The 15,043-nt window shown below is 40.7% G+C and overlaps 1 protein-coding gene across 11 annotated transcripts in view; it reads left to right on the top strand.

Moving 5' to 3' along the window:
• The window catches only part of FMN1 (formin 1), a 432,271-nt gene that overhangs the window by 321,681 nt on the left and 95,547 nt on the right, over positions 1–15,043 (top strand). For all 11 annotated transcript variants that reach the window (XM_042942504.1, XM_042942497.1, XM_042942498.1 and 8 more), the window contains one exon: positions 11,274–11,366. In XM_042942504.1, the coding sequence (XP_042798438.1) occupies positions 11,274–11,366 (93 nt within the window). The remainder of the gene's footprint in view (positions 1–11,273; positions 11,367–15,043) is intronic.

The raw sequence follows: 15,043 nt of genomic DNA, 5'->3' as shown, positions 1-15,043 counted from the left end.
AAATTCATATGTATGCATGTCTAAAGAGATCTCCTGAAGTTAACATCTTCAGTTCAAGGGAAAGCTTCTAATGGTGATGATTTTCATGGGGACCATGAGAAGGGATGTTTTTAAATAAATGGATGGATCGCTTAACACCCTATAAATCAAGTCATGCCTGATCCGTCTATATTTAGGCCTAGTCATGGGTAGGTGATTAATGAATACTTTTCATGCTAATGTCTCGCAGACCAAGGCTGCGTCTATAACCACATAATCATCACAGTGGAAATTCTGACTCAGCTGTGATGTTTGATAGGGGGGACTTTTGAATAGTGCCTTAGACAATTCCGTGCAAAGGCTGTAGCTGGTGGCCCAGCTTCGCAAGTCTTTCCAAAAGTCCTAAAGCATGTTGGCATGTCCTCACTTGGCCCTGTCACTTTTGCTTAAATTTTTTCATGGAGAATACTCATGATCATGGGACATTAAGGTGAATTTCATCTTGGTCAGCCTCCCTCTGTGAAGTGAATCAGCATCATGGGACTCCCCTGGGCTCAAGCTTCCTGGTGGGTTTATTTTTACACAACATTCCTTTGGGGAAAGGAGCACCCACTCTTGAACAGAGTAGCTCTAGACAGTATCTTCTTGGGTGGAATGATTTTCTTCATCTTGCTATTCTTTCTCTAGCTTAACTACTTAAACAAGTGGCTATAGAATCTGTCTCCACTAACCTCACCCCTCTTCCTCTTTTTATCCCCTGGTCCCTGAAACTGCATTTGAGAAGACCAGAGACCTCCATGTTGCTAGAATCAGTGGCCACTTCTCTGTCTTCTATTTGACCTTTCAACAGTATTGCACACAGATGACTGCTCTTTTTTCCTTGCAATACTGGGTTCCTCTCAGACCATGTGACTCCGCACCCCTACTTTTTTAAAAAAATTTTTTTTTTAACATTTATTCATTTTTGAGAGTGAGAGAGACAGAGCATGAGCAGGGGAAGGGCAGAGAGGGAGAGGGAGACACAGAATCCGAAGCAGGCTCCAGGTTCTGAGCTGTCAGCACAGGGCCCAATGCGGAGCTTGAACTCACGAATCGTGAGATCATGACCTGAGCTGAAGTCGGATGCCTAACCGACTGAGCCACACAGGCACCCCCACAGCCCTACTTTTCTATCCAGCTGCTCATTCTCCATCCTTCGCGGGCCTCTCCTCCACCACCTGTGGAGGACAAACCAGGGTTTGTCTTGCAGCCCTTCCCTTCTTTGGCTACATTTTTCTATCCCATCCATGAAGCCTGAACTGCAAACTTTTATATAGAACATGAGTATCTAATTGACATCTCAGATTTAACATGTCCTAAATAACACTCTTGATTTCCCTCCTCAAACTTACAGCTCTCTCCCTTACTCTAGTCAAGTCTGCAGCCAAATATCTTCACACTGAGACTTTTCCTGGCTACTTTATTTAAAATGACAAGCCTCCTACCTCTGTGGCACTTTGTGACTTCCTTTCCCCAATCATGGTGGTCCTAGCTCCTTTGAATCCAGTTTCCTGAATGCAGTGCCTTTGAATCAAAATCTAAGTGATTCAAAACACAGGACACTAAATATCTGGGAAAGAGAACAGCTCTTTGTCCCTGAGGTTCAGCCATACTATTACCACTTAATTTATCCCCCAAGACAAATGCATTCCCATCATGCTTTACTTTCACTCATCATATTTCCTCTTTCTGAAACTACTTCCCTCTTCCTTCATTCTCCTTGGCTGGCTGGCTAACTCCTCCTGAACTTTTTTCAATTGAACTCATAAGTTATCTGTTTTAGAGAAGTTTCCCTGGCCACCACCTCCCGACCCCAGTCTGAGTTGGAAGCCCCTACCCAGTGTCCCGTGATACTGCACTACATTACAATTTGTTGATTTATCTCTGTTTCTAGATTCTTACAAGCATTTTTAGAGGAAAGATGGCCAATACCTCTGGTTAAATACTACCACCCCCCAACATTTAACACAGTGCTATAGTGCAGATACTCAATATTTTGAATGTATGAATATTTGTGTAACCCATGTGTGTGCATAGTAGGCGTAGAAACCACCCTGTCTCCTGTGATCTAAGAACAATTTACTCCAAAATCTCTTTAGAAAAACAGAGCTGTCCATAAGGTTTGATGGAAAGAGGATTGGTACCTCCAATCTTCTATTTCCTTGTTGGAGGGGGCACCTCTACCTCCTTGTAAGGTATCTTTGTTCTGTGCCAGGTCCAGACTTGGTGTAAGATTCAGCACCTTGAGTATTCACAGCCCATGCTCACAGCAAGCACTGTGAGTTCAGTAGGCTTTACTGAAGCTAAGGGGATGCCCCAGCGACCAGCCTTCTCCAACTCAACGGTTCCTCTCTTTCTTTCTTCCTCTGTATTCATCTCTCCTTCTGAAAGGGACCCAAGCTCTTCTTCCTGTTATGAAAGACAATGTCACTTTTCCCTAAAGCCAGAATATTAGGTAACACCCTAACACCCACCCAAGCTCTCCTCTAGAGATGGTGGGATGCTTGACCCTAAGAATTAATCAAAGATTTTTGTTTCCGATAATGACTATTTCCTTTCTAAGAATTCCGAATCTAGCTTTTGAGACTAAAAAAAGAAAAATGTGTATCTCAAAAATAAATAAATAAATAAATAAATAACGAATCTGTTATCTCCTATCTGAATTCATGAATGTGAATGAACATGGTTGATATCCCGTCCGTTTTCTCCAGTCCCTGTATCCATCTACATGGATTATACATATACATATCAAGAGATATATTTTTCACATATCTGTGTGTATATAAACATCTATATATGTACATGTGATACTAGAGCCAAATGCTATCAAGGCATTAAGATCTGTACTGCTTGTGTATAGGACTCCCCACCACCACCCCTGCTATTTGGTGGTTTATTCATTTATTTAGTAAATACTCATTGAGTATCTTCTATGGGCTAGACGATATAATAGGTGCTGGGAATACAACAATATGCAAAATATACTCTTTCTGCCTAATGGGAGAGACAGCCAATCATGAAAGTTATAATTACAAAGGAGAAGTATCAGTGCTATGAGACTATAACAGAGGAAACCTCATTAGTATAGAATGGAGGGTCCAAAAGAAATACTGATGAAGTGACCTTTGAGCTGAGATTGAAACAACAACTAACCACTAACAAGGCCTGGTTACTAGGAGCACAGGAGAATGTCACTGGAGAAGGAACACACTGATGCTGGGAGGGACCTGATGGTGTTTGAGGAACTGGGAGATGGCCATGTGTCTAGAGCGCAGAGTGTGGCCAGGAGAGTGAGGCTGGGAAGGCAAGCAGGAGCCACCCATGCAGGGCCTTGGAAGGGCCAATCTGGAGGAGTAATGGAAGCCACCGGCAGGTTTAAGCAGGGGATTGGTATAGTCAGATGTGTATTTTATAAAGATCACTGACTCTAGTGTGAAGAACAAATCAGATGGGGAAGGTTAGATGTGGGAGGACCAGGCAAGAAGGTACTGAGGCAGCTCTTTTGGAGGTGAAACTGTGGTCTAGACATGTCGGTTTGGGAGTCGTAGTCTTCATGATGGTTACTGCAACATTTACCTGCGTGAGATTTTCTTGAGGTAGAGAGCAAGCACGAGAAGAAAGCAAATAGTAAAGAACGTTAACACTTAATGGTTGATTATAGAAGGGTGAGGCTGCAAAGGAGACAGGATGGTCAGAGTTAGGAGGAAAGCCAGGAGTGGGGCACAGAGCTAGGGGACAAAGTATTTCAGGAAAGGCAAGTGTTGAACATGGAATCCTGCTGGGCAGTGAGCCAAGACAAGGTTAAAAAGAAGAAAAAGGGAGCAGACAGTAGGATGGATTCCTTGGTGACTTCAGAGTGTTTTCTCAGTGTCCTCAGAGGAGTGAGGTAGATATCAATGGGTCTGAAAGTACATGGTGAGTAAGAAATAAAAAAAAAAAGAGCCTGAGCAATTTTTAGAAGATGGTTTGGATGTGAAAGGGATTCAAATATTTATAACATAATGATTTGTTTACTAAACACGTAAATATTAGAAATGTTAACTTAATTCAAAGAGTTTGTGGGATGATTGTTACTGTTTCCTGGTTCTTGGAAATGAAAAGAGTACAGTCATGTACAATATGTTATCTATCTAGGCTTAGTAGTGTTTAAATATTTCAAATGGATAAAGAATATTGCAGATAGAATGTACTGTTCGATATACAAAGGATTTTTCAGGTACATTTTGTTTAGTCCTCATGAAATTTTATGTATCAAGAAACTAATAGAGGTATTAAATAACTTCCCCTGCCAATCAGTGGTATGGAAAACTAAGAAATAAATGTATCTTTAGAGTAAGAGTAGTTCAGGGAAGAGGATTTTCTAAAGTATTGATTGTTGCTCTGTGTGTGAGTGTGTGTGTATACATATATATATAGTAGATACACTCATATACATAAGCATTATTATGCCACAAGAAAATACCAAAGCTTGGGTTGAATTTTTTTTAAGTTATAAAATTCTTTTTTTTTTTTAATGTTTATTTATTTATTTGGAGAGAGAAAGAAAGAGAGCATGAGCAGGAAAGTCAGGGGGAAAGAGGAAGAGAGAGAAAGAGACAGAATCCCAAGCAGGCTCCATGCTGTCAGCACAGAGCCCGATGCAGGGCTCAATCCCACGAACTGTGAGATCATGACTTGAGCCAAGATCAAGAGGCAGATGCTTAACTGACTGAGCCACTCAGGTGCCCCTAAAAGTTAGCAAATTCTTTAAGTGTCTTGCCAGTACTTCTCTTAAGTCCAATTATTTATTTAATGGGTCTTTTATTTTTATAACATTTATTGGTACCTTTCTAAAACTAATGTGTTTGATTTCTCAAGTACATGTGTATTTCAAACTTCAGATCCATGGTAACTGTTGAAATGAAGACACAGTCACATCTAAGATTTGAAGAATCATTCTACCTTGCAAAAATAAGCACAAAAAGAACATTCTTCACTTATCTGTGTATTATGGTTTTAATTTAAGACTCAGAGTTTCTAATCGCTTTTTTAAAAAATGGCTTGAGATATAATCACATTTTCTATAATTCATCCACTTAAAATGTACTATATTATGATTATTGGTGTATTCACAGCAGACCATCACCACAAACAATTTTAGAAAATTTCATTACCCCAAAAAAACCTCATACCCTTTAGCTATCACCTCCTCAGTCTCCCCCCTAGCCATAGGCAACCATCATCTACTTTTGGTCCCTCTAGATTTGCTTATTCACGACACTTCATACAAATGGAATTATACAATTTGTAGTTCTTTGTGATTTGCTTCCTTCACTCAGCATAATGCTCTCTCAATGGCTTTTGAGCCATAAACACTGTGCATGTACAGACACGAAAAAGCACTGGCATATGTGAATCCATCTGTGTGTCCACATTATTTCTGTGTTAACGAGATAACCCAGGTACCACGTATATGAGGCCTGTAGTTTCACTCCTAATACCCAGTTGCCCAGTCAAGTTTTTTGAGTACTCAGGATACAGATTATTTTTTCCTTTGGATGAATACAGTCACTAAGAGGCATGATTTGGACGTAATAAATACATCAGTTGAATTTCCAAATCAAGGGTAATGAATGAAAACACCTTTGATTACATATAGGTTGTCGACACCAGAGTCATTAATGTACATTGGTTTGATTCAAGCCCAGAAATTTGACTTTAGGGGCTGTTTAGCAGAATATGTCTGGCAATCCCCTACAGAATATAATCTGTGTAGGTCTCTTCTAGAACAGATTTTCTATTCCCCCTACCCAGGATTTCCTCTAATGCTACTTACCACTCACCATGCTAAGCCTTAAGATGCCCCCCGTATTTAGCATCAGAGCTCAGGAACTTGCAATAAGCACTTTTTATTTTAAGCTTTTATCATTTGTGTTTGACTCAAGTCATCCTGAAGCCTTCCTTCATGTAGTCTTTTTTTGTAAGAAGTTTTTAAAAATAGTATACTCTCTATTGTGCCTACCTTTAATAATCAAAGTTGAAAAATTCTTAATTTTTTACTAATTTTATGTATAATTTTCCCCTTCCATAGAAATCCCCAAAAGCTGTTTTTATTTTACCATTTTAATGCATTGGATTTAATGTAATTCCCTAGCCATTTCAGTTCAAGGCCAATACCATGAAAAAGAAGTGTGTAGGTTTATTGTGCTAATATTGTGATTTTGATTTCTGAATTTTTTTTTCTTTTTTTGTTTTTTTTACTTTCTTTTGATAAAAGTGTGTTTGGGGGTAGAAAACTGAAAGTTCTGTGTGTGTGCGTGTATGTGTATTTCATGTGGAAAACACTAGGAAGGACACTATACTGTGCTGGTATTGCTAAAAAGAGATACCAGAGTACAGTTATGTTAATACAGGAGGAAATAATTCACACTGTTTACAAGCAGTTCTAATTCCTAGAAACAATAATTACTATGTGCCCTACCCATTGTTGTTGGTGACCCATTCACTACAATGTCTGAGGGCATAGATTTTAGTCTGGGTTTTTCACTAATACATCCTCAGTACCAAATATAAGTTGTGCGTTTAGTTGACACACAAGGGGATATTTGGTGAACTGGTGTATTTGTTGAATGAATTCCTTTGGGATAAACTCCTTAACCCAGCATTCTATGCCCTTTGTATCTGACTCTGATTTATATCTCTCATGTAAACCCTATTGATAAAAGACTTGCTCTGGTCACAGTTCTGAATGTTGCCACAACAATCCGCTATAATGGTCCTTGGAGCTTGGGACTTTTGGAAAGGATGGGGAATTTGTAAAACTGAGGGGGAAGTAAAACTGGCACAGAGCCATGGAGGGGGTGGAGTAGGAATTAGGTAAGCAGAGAATAGAGCCTTCCAGACTGAAAAAGCAGAGTCTGGATAAATCTCTCCTTTCCTCTAAAAATGTATTGTGACTCCTCTAAGCCCACAGATCCTTCAACTCAGACAAATAAACATGTTCCATGTTCTCCTAAAAAATGCCCATGGACGTTTGAGCAATTAGACATGTCTTAGGTTTTGATGAATTAATTATATGTAGGCCTTGCCTCTATAGTCTTGCAGCCTACCCATGCTTTTAAAATGGTCCAACAGACCCACTGGTGTCTGGGTGGCTCAATTGGTTAAGCCTCCGACTTCAGCTCAGGTTATGACCTCATGGTTCATGAGTTCAAGCCCCACATTGCGCTTTCTGCTCTCAGCACAGAGTCTATTTCAAATCCTCTCTCTCTGCCTCTCCCCCATTCATTCTCTCTCTCAAAAATAAAAAGAAACATTAAAAAAAATTTTTTTTAATAAATAAATAAATAAATAAATAAATAAATAAAATGGCTCAACAAACTTTATTCCTTGTTCTCATGGGGCAAAAACAAAACAAAACAACAAAAAACAAGACAACCACCTTTGACCTTAACAGTCTAATATCTGAAATCTTAAAACATTCAAGGCCATATCCTTCACTGAAATGCTTCACAAGCACTCATCTTTTAAATGAGTTAAAATAACTCTGTCCATTTAGTGTCCATTATTCCCTTATGTTTTGCTTTTCAATATTTAATCTCTCTCTCATGACCATCACTTACTATCTAACTTCAGGAATCAATATATTTTTAATTCTGCCCCAAATTTAATAGATAACAATAAAGAGAATGTAGGGTGACTTAGGCTTTAAACATTGGAAACGCTGGCTCGGCCTGTGTCTGAGGCAACCTTGGTGGTCTGGCGATATTGTATACGTGCCCTCTGGTTGGAAAATAAGCGACATTTGTGGATTTGTCAGTGACCTCTCCCCTTTGTGCACTGCCGGTCTCCGGTGTCATCATTAATTAATCTTCAGGTCTCCTATTTGTCTGCTGGAAAGCATCTCAGATAAGCCAAGTTAATAAGTGGGAGTGGGCGAGCTGCCTGGTCACTGGAACGTGCAACTGTGTGGGGACGGTCAGTGAGCTGGTCAGAGAGCACCCTTCTGCTCTGATCACGGAAAGAAGTTTGATTCTAACAGGTCACGTGGGAAGCTGGGTCAGCTGGGATGCAGGGAGGACCTCCAAGCCCAGCCAGGGAGCTGCTCTTGCGCGCACTGGCTTCAGTTTGAGTTCAGAACCTTGAGGCCCAGAGGCCTAGGGCTCTTGCTTCATACTTGCTTCATCTTTCTCAGGAGCTTCTTCAGGGAATTCTAACAGTGGGTGGTAGAACTTCAGCAAAGGAACAAAAATTATCATCCTTGTGTTCCTAACAGAGAGCATGTTTCTGTAAATCTGGTGCGTAGCATTTGTAGTCACTGATTCTCGGCCGTGACTCTCTTACCATTCTGGATGGGGCATGTTTCCCGACCAATGTTACTAAATCATAAAAATAACAAATAGTGTTTGTGAGGCCACTTGCCAGTGCCAGGCATTCTGCAAACCATCTTATATGCATCATCTCACTTAATTCTCATATCATGTCTGGGAGGGGGTCCCTGCTGTGCAGATGAGAGAAACAAGGCACAGCCCCCTGCCGAGCCCACGAAGGACTTGATCCAAGCACAAGCCCTTCACTATACCACTATATGGCCTCAAAATCTGAGCTGTTCCCTAGACCCCGTGAGCTCTATCACCACAGCCAGGACAAAGGAAGAGCCACAATGATCAATCTTTTTAATTCAGGCAGAAGTAGCGATTTTGCTTTTGTTACTGAAAAAACAAGCTGTGCCTTTGGCTTTACTCTGGCTAGGGAGCAGTAACCTTGAAGAAATTATTGTCATGGCTTTAATTATGTCCTATTACTGAAGTACAGACATACCTTACCATATATTATCTGTGTTTATGAAAAATAGTTCTCTACAAATGGAATTGTTGGAATTTGGACATAATAGAGGGCTAAAGAATTTAAATTTTCCCAATTTATATTGTAAGAAATTCCACCTTTCTTTTAAATATGGCTACCCGTGCTCTCAAAATCATAGCTGGGTATCATCAGGAAAGTTTATGTGGCCATGAAAGTTCATTGAAAAATGTCGATTCTTGAAAGCAGACACCTTCCAAAGTGTTTCTGACCAATCTCCTGCTTGTAGGTCTACCCTCAGAACTAATCTGGAGGTACCATAAGACAGGTTACCTTGCTTATGTCTTATGCCATAAAGGAGTGGATGTTTGGGGGTGGGGAGAGTCTTTAGATGACACTGAGCCCTTTCAAATCAGCATGGGACAATCACAGTGTTTGCAGAGTGGAGACTGGGACCCTCGGTGCCAGAAAGAAAGGAAAGAAGGAAAAGATGAGGAGGTCATGCTGTACTCCTGGAAAGCCCACTCTGAGTCTGGGTCAGCATTGCTGATGTTTTTTTTTAATCTTCCTTCACATGAGAATGTAGTTAAGGGGCACCTGGGGTGGCTCAGTCGGTTGAGCATCCAACTCTTGATCTCTGCTCAGTTCATGACTTCACTGTTTGTGAGATCGAACCCCATGTCGGGCTCTGCACTGACAGCATGGACCCTGCTTGGGATTCTCTCTCTCCCCCTCCCTCTGCCCGTCCCTGCTTGCGTGCACTTGCACGCACATGCACTCTGTCTCCATCTCTCTCCAAAAAAGAATAGAATGTAGTTAAGATGAGGAAATCATACACTTTGGCCACATCTGCATGGAACTCTCTGGAGAAGTTTTGGGGCAAGTAAATGACACCTCCATGATGACTTCATAAGTATTAATATAAGTACACAAATAAATATAATGAATGGTAAAACATAAATACAGAAGGTTTTAGAGATACTTGAAGGATGCCAGAATTTTGGATTGGAAAGGGCTTTATGACATGGCAGCATGTCAGAGAGACGTTTTAGGATGAGTGGGACTTTGTCTATTGCAGTTATAAGTATGTATGACACTCCAGAAGAACGGATGGAGAACCACATGAATGTAGAGGTGGAACTGAGAATGTTGGCTGATAGGATTTGGAAGCACTGCAGAATTTTGGTTTGGTTGGTCAAATGTATGTGGAAATAGACCTGAAGGGTACAGATGGTACCATGATGGAGAAGGCCCAGAGTTTGCATTTAATTAGCAACGAGCACCCATCCATGGTTTTATCTTGTCTTACATCTTTTCCTCTTTGTTTTCAGTGGACGAGTTTGGCTTATAATTCACACGGACCAAAGAAAACTTTTTTTTTTTTTTTTTTTTTTTTTTTTTTTTTTAAATTTTTTTTCAACGTTTTTTATTTATTTTTGGGACAGAGAGAGACAGAGCATGAACAGGGGAGGGGCAGAGAGAGAGGGAGACACAGAATCCGAAACAGGCTCCAGGCTCCGAGCCATCAGCCCAGAGCCTGACACGGGGCTCGAACTCACAGACCGCGAGATCGTGACCTGGCTGAAGTCGGACGCTTAACTGACTGCGCCACCCAGGCGCCCCAGACCAAAGAAAACTTAACAAGCCTCCGAGTTAACCCTTGATCTTCTCTCCCTTAAAACAGAACAATAGAAAGATCATAACTTTCCACTATTCCCCATCTCAGCAAATAGTAGTCATTACCCTGTGATGGTGAACTGTGGGTTAGTGGGCTTTCCATATGACCAAATCAGAACTGTCTAATTTGAGGGGATGTGATTATCCAAAAAGCTATCTATTATAAATGAAAGATTGTAGATTATAAATTATAAATCCGTTTATAATTTCTATCTGAAGTATGTCACATGTAAAACAATTTCACATGCATTAGTGGAATATTAATGGGAAGGGTGGGTGAATGAGAAGCATGAAAAGAGAGGGACAGTCCTCCCTGACCTGGGCTTGCTTCTCATGCTGGGATGTTCGGGGGGGTTCCAGGCAACTTGGTTGCTTGGGAATTTCTGCAAAACCTATTTCAAGCTCTACTTTTGGAGCACAAATCTGAAGAGGATAAGGGCCTTTAATTCCCTGGGAATTCAGTAGTTCTTGCCTTTTTTTTTTTTTTTTTTTTTTTTTTTGAGAGACCAAAAGCGCAATACTTTACCTGCCCCGAGTCAGGTTTTTCTGCATCTCTAAAAGGACAGTTGAAGGTGGTGCATTTCTTTGTTGCTGAAGAAAGGTGTGGAGTAAGATGACTATTTTTATTTGTTTGTGTTGCTTCTGGTTTTGTTTTCATTTTTTTTTTTGCCCTGGAATTTGCTTAAACAGTGACTGATAAGGGTTTTGCACACTTAAAACCAAAGAGCATAGCACAGAGCATAAGCTCAGCAAGTACATGTTCTTCAAGAAATCTAATTCCCAACTTTTCTTCACAGCAAGTGAGAAACAGATGATGGTGGTGTGCAGGGAGTCACCGAAGGAGTATCTCCAGCCTTTCAAGGACAAACTAGAAGAGTTCTTCCAGAAAGGTAGGGAACTGCATCCGCTACACATCCCTGAATCTCTGAAACATCCCCCATTCCCTGGACCTTTCTCTGAGGCCCACGGCCCGTCGCATCCCTGCTGACCACTAGCAGCTCCAGTGACTGGAGCCAGTCCATCTTCCTTCCTCCCTCTATCTACTCAGTGTAGATAGAATTGTTCTGCTACTTTTTTTCCCAGTGTTTATTATTTGAGAGAGACAGAGAGACAGAGAGAGAGAGAGAGAGAGAAAGCAAGCAGGGGAGGTGCAGAGAGAGAGGGAGACACAGAAGCGGAAGCAGGCTCCAGGCTCTGAGCTGCTAGCACAGAGCCTGACGCAGGGCTCGAACTCACTAACTGCGAGATCATGACCTGAGCCGAAGTCGGCCACTTCAACTGAGCCACCCAGGTGCCCCTGTTCTGCTACTTTTATATCACCTTTCAAACCCTTTTTAATATGTTAAATCCTTTAATGTTACTCCTGTTCTTGTAAACTTCTTGAGGGAAGACGTTTTCTTTGTCTCTTCATGGAGCCCAAGGGAATCCTCAGTACATGTTACCTGCTGAATGACATACAGTCAAGGCTTATGCAGTCATGCCTTTCAGATTTGCAGGCAGCCTGAACAAGCAGCTGGTGATTATCTCCCAAGGTTTATCAGTGTAGCATCTTAAAAACTTGTGTTGTATTTTTTTAATGTCTTTTTTTGAGAGAGAGAGAGGAAGAGAGAACACACATGTGCAAGTGAGTGTGGTTGGGGGGAGGGCAGAGAGAGAAAGAGAGAGAGAGAATCCCAAGCAGGCTCCACATTGTCACTGCAGAGCCCGACGCGGGGCTTGATCCCCAGACTGTGAGATAATGACCTGAGCCAAAATGAAAAGTCAGACACTTTACTGACTGAGCCACCCATGTGCCCCTTTTGTTGTATTTTTATTCCTTTTCAGAATGGAAAATTGGGGCCAAATGAATGTCACACATGAAGTCACTTGGCCCTCGTCAGCCTTTTGGGATTAGTAGATCGAAGTCATAGGCATGAGACTACTTATTTAGTGCATTTATGCACTTATTTAGAAATCTTACTAAGTTATGTTCCTTCCTCCGTGATTTTGGCAGGGGTAGAGAACTTTGGTTGATCTCTATTAGTGAATGTAGAAGTTTAATGCCTTGTGGATATTTCCTATTCAATTTTTTTCAAATCCAGCTTATGATGTGAATCATAATATAAGAGTGGGTCACAAACTTGCAGTTATGAAGCAAGTTAAGTCATGGGAATGTATTGTACAGTATGGGGACTATAGTTAATAATACTGTATTGTATATTTTAAAGTTGCTAAGAGAGTAGATCTTAAAAGTTCTCATCAGAAGAAGAAAAGTGTTGTAACTATGTATGGTGATGGATATTAACTAGACGTATTGTGATGATCCTTTTGCAGTATATACATAAATGATTGTGTTGTACCTCTGAAACTAATATGTTATGTGTCAATTATATCAGTAAAAAAGCATGGGGTAGTTAGAGGGAGCTTTTGTCTTTGCTAGAAAGTCAGAGGAAATACATGCAGGAAGCTCTGGGGATGTATCAACATGCTCTTTCTAGTTGTTAATAAGGCCCCGTGATACCACACCGTCAACAAAAGACCATTTAAGCAGGGTGAATCCAGAAAGTATGGCCAAACCACCTTGGGAATTGGCAGGAAAATTCTCAGTCCATGAGTCAGAGAAACTCCGTTCCAGCTGTTCCTTTGGTGCAGAGATCATTGTTCCCTCCTCCTTGGTGAGGGCTTGTTTGTGTGGAAGCAGAAGTCAGGAGTTGTCTCTTGGCCACTGCTGAACCTCTTATATGATGGAAGTGATATTATCAGACAAAGTACCATCTTAAGAGCAAGAGTGATACCACCCCTTATGTGTTATGTGACTAAAATTAGGTGTATTTTATATGTGAGTTATCACAGTAGATACATTGCTTTAGTATTATACCATATAAATATAACCTAAATGTCCTGAAGAAAAAGCATGAAGGGTTTCCTTTTTGCTGACCCCCAATTAATAACTTGTGCTCTTGAAATATGTAGAATTAACTTGAAATGAGGCTCATATGTTGTTAGATTCTGTTTTTATTTTTAATTGTTACCCTAAATCTGGAAAATTCTGCAGTGTGTATATTTAGGTATTATCAGCCTATATGTTACAATGGGTTTATACTCCTTTCTCTTGGAACTAGCTAGCATCTTAAAACTTATATCGTGAATTCTATTTTTTGTTGTTGGAAAAATAGAGAATACAAGTAGATTTAGAGCCTTGAAAATCTTTAGTGCCTTAGAAAGGGAATTTGCAAATCACCGTCTGGAGGTGTATGTTAGATTCTTCTCTGTTAAGTTTCTTCTGGTCTGTTCTGAAAGAGGAAATTGAGTTGAGGCAAACTGAACCTTATGTCAGTGAGGCAAGAGTGTGGCAACAGTAAGATGTTCTAGAAAAACTCTAGAGCAACCCTGGCTGCACACTAGAATCACCTGGGAGAGATTTGTAGACATTCCGATACCCAGGCCAAACTCCAGACCTACCATCAGCATCTCTGGGGGTGGGCCCAGGCATTAGCATTATTGATTTACTCCCCAGATGATGCCAGTGTGTAGCCCAGGTTGAGAACCTCCATTGTCCAGCTTAGGTCACCCTTCACACCACACCATTCCGTGTGTCTTCGACGATGTTTATTCAGTCAGGGGCACCTGGCTGGCTCAGTCGGTGAAACACGACTCCTACTCTGAATGTTGTGAGTTCAAGCCCCACGTTGGGCATCGAGCCTACTTAAAACAAAACAAAACTAAACTAAACAAAACATGTTTATTCAGGAGCCTGCTGTACATCACTCGCTCCTTGTTCCTCTCTCAGGGACTGTCTTACTGGGAAAAGATCTGCCACTGAATAAAGGAGTCAGTGCCCCTTGAACCCACATAGTGAAAGGAAGATGGGAAGGACATTAGGAATAACCTCAAATCACATTTAAAACAAAAACAGCTAAAACAAAGCACAAAGAGAATTTAAAGGAAAGCTATCGTTTATATAGAATTTTAAAATATAAAAATAAAATGTAATATTGTAGGAACCTTAAACATTCCCAATATTGTGTGGTGAAAAGAGCCCCTGTTGAAATAGCCTGTTACTGTTATGACGTAGCTGAGTTGGTCAAACATCAGTCTAGAATTGTACTGTCCAATATAAATGGCAGGCACCAGCCACATGAAGCCGTTGGGCAATTGCAATGTGGCTGATCCAATTTGAGATGTGCTCCAAGTGTACAAGAGCAGATTTTGACGACTTACTATAAGAAGACACAAAATATTTCATTTCTGATATTTTTATATTGATTACATGGTAAAATAATATTTTGAATATATTGGGTTAAAAATAAGATATTATTAACATTAATTTGCCTGTTTCTTTTCATTTTTAAGCATGGCTACTAGAAAACTGAAAATGATATCTGTGGTTCACAGTATATTTCCATGGGCCAGCACTAGTCTAGACACAAGGCCCTTAGCCTTTCTCATTTCATTCCTTCACTCCCCTTGTCAAGTTCTTGCTCTGCTTGAAGCCTGGGTTCCTGGAATGCAGTTTCAGGAGCAAGCCCCTCCCCACTTTTGCTCTGGTCCTGGCCATTGTTTGGCTCAGGTGGGGGTGGATGCTTAA

The sequence above is a fragment of the Panthera leo genome, chromosome B3 (assembly GCF_018350215.1).
Source record: "Panthera leo isolate Ple1 chromosome B3, P.leo_Ple1_pat1.1, whole genome shotgun sequence".
Lineage (NCBI taxonomy): Eukaryota > Metazoa > Chordata > Mammalia > Carnivora > Felidae > Panthera > Panthera leo.
The sequence above is the reverse complement of the archived record's forward strand: the minus strand, read 5'-3'. Positions and strand labels throughout refer to the sequence as shown.